The 6,275-nt window shown below is 28.8% G+C and overlaps 1 protein-coding gene across 3 annotated transcripts in view; it reads left to right on the forward strand.

Annotated features, from left to right (window-relative positions):
• The window catches only part of LOC106466008 (protein zer-1 homolog), a 56,427-nt gene that overhangs the window by 34,330 nt on the left and 15,822 nt on the right, over positions 1–6,275 (forward strand). For all 3 annotated transcript variants that reach the window (XM_013926256.2, XM_022393966.1, XM_022393967.1), the window contains 3 exons: positions 1,336–1,389; positions 1,604–1,765; positions 5,469–5,559. In XM_013926256.2, the coding sequence (XP_013781710.1) occupies positions 1,336–1,389; positions 1,604–1,765; positions 5,469–5,559 (307 nt within the window). The remainder of the gene's footprint in view (positions 1–1,335; positions 1,390–1,603; positions 1,766–5,468; positions 5,560–6,275) is intronic.

Here is a 6,275-nt window from a genome sequence, read left to right on the forward strand (position 1 = left end):
GAAAGAATAAACTAGTTTTATTTAAGAAAGGACTTGTGTCGCTGAAGTTCCTCAGAAAGAACTTACACCAGAAATTAACAAACGAACAGAGACGTAACAGTACATTTATAAATATTACCTGAAATTACTTTAAATATATATTTTTCACCTTTGTATTAGCTAAAAGGTATCACCAATAGCAAATTCTAAACAAAATTTCTTCTAGTTAGCTATTATTTATAAATATTACCTGAAATTACTTTAAATATATATTATTCACCTTTGTATTAGCTAAAAGGTATCACCAATAGCAAATTCTAAACAAAATTTCTTCTAGTTAGCTATTATTTTTAAAACCATTAAATTCTGCTTATGTTATCCACATTTATAAAACTGTACCCTCGTGAGCAGGTAGTTTTACAGTTGTTTCCAGCATCAGACTTTATTTGGATGGTTTGTAACTTATTTCTGGCAGTGTAATAAATATCTTCACTGATTTGGCAAAATGTGAAATGTTTCTAAATATTCTTTGAAGGAATTGTCAATCCTTTTAGTTTCACTTTTTTTACATTATTGTTAATTTTCTGAAATATATGCTTGGAATGATATAAAGAAAGAATGTATTTCATGTCATTAACTGTGCATGTATGTTCTAAACTGTTATTAAGAATGCTTTGTATGTAGTTGTGATATTTAAGATCAGTTACAGTTCTTACTTAGTGTATTTTTATAGTTAGAAATCTGTCTTGAAAATTCACTCCTGAAAAAGTTTATGACCCGTCATTTATAGCATGTTGTAAAGATTTTTTAGTTTGAGAGAAAATAAACTAAACCTGCAAGGCAAATTGTCCTAAATCTTCCCAGAAATCAATAAAAAATTTCGTACAAATTACACAATCCTGCACTTTACTCTTATCATGTAGGTGATTCAACAGTTGATGAAACTACAAGTACTGTGTTAAAATGTGCACAACAGCAGACTGGGATTTGTATATAATTTTTAGATATTATAACTTAATCCGTTAATATCCGAAATTAAAACAGATGGAAAATCATTTAATACAAGTAAAAGAAATTTTACCTTATGTACTTGTAACATTTTTTTTTCTGCCATTGACCAGATGACCACAGTAATTTGTATCCAGAGGTATCTTGATTAGAAAAAAAAATTAAAACCTTAGTAATGTGATTGTTATAAGGAGGTGATCATTACAGTTATTTATTATATAAAAAAAAGTTTTCTCAATTTTGTAATAATAAGATTGAATTTAATATTAAATTTAACATGCTTTAAATTCAACTTTTGCGTACATTTTGTTTTCTTATTTAATATTTTATTGTTTTTTTGTCTTTCAGATGCTAAGGAATAGCTGTTTGACTCTCATTCATTTTACATTTCCTCAAGATGTGGCAAGTATTTGCTTATTTTGTTTTAAACAGATTTTGCCATCAGATTCTGAAATTAAAACTTCATGTATATAACTATAAGCTATGCTTCATTCCTCAAAGTTTTATATCACACAGTGCAGTATAGAAGTAGAATTAAAGCAGACAGTGTATATATTTTGATTAATTCTGTCTTCAAAATATAATTGCTTTATTGTTGTTGATTTTTTCTGAACAGATATTTGAATATGAAAGACTTGTAGATATCTTGCTTTACATTGTGTCCCAAGATGATCGGGATGAATTTGTTCAGCAAGTTAGCATCTATTTGTTAAACAGTCTTGCCTGTCAAGTAGATGGCGACCAGAAGAGATTAGTTGGAGATCGAGGAGCAATTCAGGTATTAAAGTTTCTGTGTGTAATAAATTGTTATGATGATTATCCTGAGAGTCATTGCCTTTTCTTCATTTTGAGTATTTCACATCTAAACTATGAAGTTTCTTTTTCTATGGAAAGTGTTTTACATGTAAAATTTCCCAGAATATGTCACTTCACATTTTGTCAAAACAATGTATGTGTAATTAAATTAGAAATGATGCATTTTTTTACATTATCAAATGTTTTAATTCACATGAACTAATTTTTGTAGTTTCAAAACTTTGTGTCTTTGAATCTGTAAAATTGGGCTTTTTGACACATACAGTTTGACATTATATTCTCAGTTTAAAATGTACAAGATATTTTCCAATTTTAAATGTACATCTTACAAGATGTTTCCTAATATTAAATATACATCTTACAAGATATTACCTAATTTAAAATGTACATCTTGCAAGATATTTCCTAATTTAAAATGTACATCTTGCAAGATATTTTCTAATTTTAAATGTACATCTTACAAGATATTTCCTAATTTAAAATGTACATCTTGCAAGATATTTCCTAATTTTAAATGTACATCTTACAAGATATTACCTAATTTAAAATGTACATCTTGCAAGATATTTCCTAATTTAAAATGTACATCTTACAAGATATTTCCTAATTTTAAATGTACATCTTACAAGATATTACCTAATTTAAAATGTACATCTTGCAAGATATTTTCTAATTTTAAATGTACATCTTACAAGATATTTCCTAATTTAAAATGTACATCTTACAAGATATTCTAAATATTTTTCTTTAAGCTATAAAAAAGATAAAATATAGTCATTTTCCAAACAAAAAGGAAGAATGCGACTACAGTATAAGTAATTATGGTTGCATTTGTACTAAAATAATGAAGAAAGAAACTTATGTAAGAATCATATGTAAGTATTTTCTTTCTATGACTATTTTTGACTGGGAACCTGTGGTTCCTTTAAGCTTAAGAAAAAGAGTTTAACCCCATAGACTTTTGCATTCCTATAGATTTTCTTTGCAATATGTTAAGTACTTAACAAATACTAGTATTTCATGCAGATTGATATTGCTGTATTGCAGAAGATGTTAGTTGATAGTGTACATTATGTATGGCTGGTTTTTCATAGTAACTCAATTAGTGGTGTTATATAAGGGTTTAAAACTTTATGTTCCCAATATTGTATAGAGTCACTTTTAAAAACAGTTTGTACAGCTGTTACTGTATTTTTTAATAAAACAGTAGTTATTTAACTTTGGTAGAGTTTATGTTCTGTTAAAAACAGTAAATTAGTTCCTTAAAAATGTCCATTTGGTTGTAGAAAGTCATGGCATTTTTTTTCTATTTGCCTATGCAAGCCACGACTTCTAAAGATAGTTCTTATGCAGCAATTTTCATTTTATATTTGAATGATCATTGTTTCCATCATTTCACTGTATTATATCATCCTGTTTCGGTTTCATAATATATCACTAGCATCTAAACTTTAAAATTTATTATTTTTATTAAAGTAAATAATGGTGGCAGTGCATGGAATTTTTGATTAAAACTAGAAAGAAGTAAGAGAGGTGTCACAACATTGAAATTGTGATAAAAGAAATATTTTCTTTATAATAATTGCAGAATAATATGTATGTAGAAAATAATTGCATCTGTAGTAATAAAGTCTTCCAGTACAAACTGTACATAATATAGAGCATATACTCTATTACCATCAGTGTAAGATATTTTAACATATATGTAGTAAACAAAGATGCAACATAATTTATGCCTCATATGACTGCAGTACATTGGTTTTTCACCTCACCCTAAATAGTGGAACATAAGCCTAATTCACTGTTCTCATTTTAAATAAATTAATAGAGTAATTTGTCTACTAGACATCCATTAGAAATTATTGTCTCTGCAGAGAGACGTACTGTTTTTTATTGTTTCTTCTGTCTTTCTTCTTCCAAACACTTTTAAAATGATTGCCATTCCTTCACTTATTGGTAGATTTGGTACAATACACACAGACACCTCTTTTACTTTGACCCCATAAAATCCCTAACTTGAAACTTGATAGGGTTATACCCTGGTACAATACACACAGACACCTCTTTCACTTTGACCCCATAAAAATCCCTAACTTGATAGGGTTATACCCTGGTACAATACACACAGACACCTCTTTCACTTTGACCCCATAAAATCCCTAAAAAGGCCTAAATCCAAAAGATGAACAAATATTTTTGATTTAAACTTTTTTTAGGAACTTTAAGGGGTCAAAGGTTAAACAACCCAAACAAATGTATATTTTAGGCTCCTGTGTAGTCATATTTACAGCAATCAAGATGAAAAAATAACATAAATATAAATTTTCATGCTCCCAACACACTGATTTCCCTATTTTTAGTAATTGTAGGGTATAATTGTAGGGTATTTTGACAAGTACTCCACTGTATTTCAGCCAATTTACATGAGATTTGGTACAAAGATACTTTTTCACAGGTCCCATACATATACATAAAAATGTGGGGTATGTCCATTTTAGGGGGATCAAAGGGTTAAATAAATTAATAATTTTAGGAGTTTTGGTCAATTATTTAGCCTTGTTTCAACCAACTTGCAGGTAATTGCATACAAAGATACTTTTTTAACAGGTAACACACATTGACAAACAAAAATTTTGGACTTGCCTATTTTTAACAATTGAAAGGAGGATCAAAATGCCACAAAAAGCATAATTTTAGGATTTTTTTGACAATTACTTCGCTGTATTTTGTCAAATTTACATGGGATTTGGTACAGATGTACTTTTCTATTGGCAACTTACATTGGCGTACAAAAATCTGAGATTTACCCATTTTCAGTTAGTTTATGGGGTCTAAAGGTAACAAAACCATAATTTTAGAGGTATTGGTCCATTTCTTGGCCTTATTTTGACCAGGTTATTTGGATTTGGTACAAAGATACTGTGAGCATGTCCCCAAACAGAGATCCAGACAATTTTGGAATTTTTGTCTTTTACTCTATTTTTCAGCTAGGAAAGCACAAATTCATGTGTATGTCAACCAAATGACATAGGATTTGGTACAAAGATGCTGTGAGCATGTCCCCAAACAGAGATCCAGACAATTTTTGGAATTTTTTGTCTTTTTACTCTATTTTTCAGCGAGGAAAGCACAAATTCATGTGTATGTCAACCAAATGACATAGGATTTGGTACAAAGATACTTCTTCCAGGTCCCAATTTTCTGTGTTTTCTACAATTTTTCTGGTGTCAAAATTGGCCATGTTGGAATTGTGTGGCAGAGACGTTGCATTCGCTCACGAACGTTGGCCTCTTTAATATCGTATGAGTTTTATTTATTTTTCTCATTGTGTTCATATGTTGTTTTTTTCTGTGTGTTTCTTTTACATACCTATGTACTTTGCATAATTAAACCTCTTTAACTGAGAAATAAAGAATTCAACATCCATCTTTTCCAATTTTACACAAATACCAAATGTAGTTAAAATCCTAGTTTGTTGCAAAATTTCAAATATAGGCTTTATTGTTTGTGAGATTTTAGTGCTGTTCATTCACTTTCATTGATCTAAAGAAAAGTTTTGCACACTAGCAACATTTCTTAAAAACAATTAGATATAAGAATTAAATATACAGGTAGACAGATGTTTATATATGTTATATGTTGTTGTTGTTTTTGTTTTTTTTAAGATAATGCTACAAATAATTGAAAATCGACTGAATAGAGTGGTCTGTGATGAGGTCTTAGAAACGGCTTGGAGCACCATGTGGAATATTACAGGTACTTTGTTGATTACAACTTTGTATAGAAACAAACATAGACAGAAAGTCTAAAAATGGAAATTTTTAAATCATTTATGTTGAAAGAAACAAACATACTAACACATTCTGCATGTGTAAACGAAATTTAATTTGTTTGGTAACTTGTAAGCCATGTGAGGTGAATGATCTATGGTTCATTTCACAGGAACAACGTGTTTTAAGTGTAGATCGTGAAACTCGAAGAAGGAGCCCAGTTTGAAAAGATATTTTGTTTCGTCGAATTTTTCTAACAAAAACTCTTTCTCAACTGAGCATATATTATATGCAGTTAAAATTACAATACAGTTGTGATATTTTCATTCTAAAGATATATTTTATCAAAAAATGATGTATATATATATATGGAAAAAGCAATTGTTAAAACATTGTTAAAAGTGTGTTCAAGCACTGATTAGCATACAAGTACTATAAAGAATAAAAGAAAGTTTAAACATAAGAAAATGTTCCAAATGTGAATGTCAACAACAGAGAAAAACTGTTATTCAGGAGTTCCAGTGAAATGGGTTAAAAATATATATATACAGTCCTCATTTATGTAGAAGATATGAATTATTTTGTAGACTTAAATGTTTTGTGATAAACATTAATATTAAAAATCATGACAAAAACATTGGTTTACACTATAAATCTCTATGTTCTTTTTTAAGTCCTTTATTATGTAGTCATTAATATGAG

This window comes from Limulus polyphemus, unplaced genomic scaffold, assembly GCF_000517525.1.
Source record: "Limulus polyphemus unplaced genomic scaffold, Limulus_polyphemus-2.1.2 Scaffold2120, whole genome shotgun sequence".
In the NCBI taxonomy this organism is placed as follows: domain Eukaryota; kingdom Metazoa; phylum Arthropoda; class Merostomata; order Xiphosura; family Limulidae; genus Limulus; species Limulus polyphemus.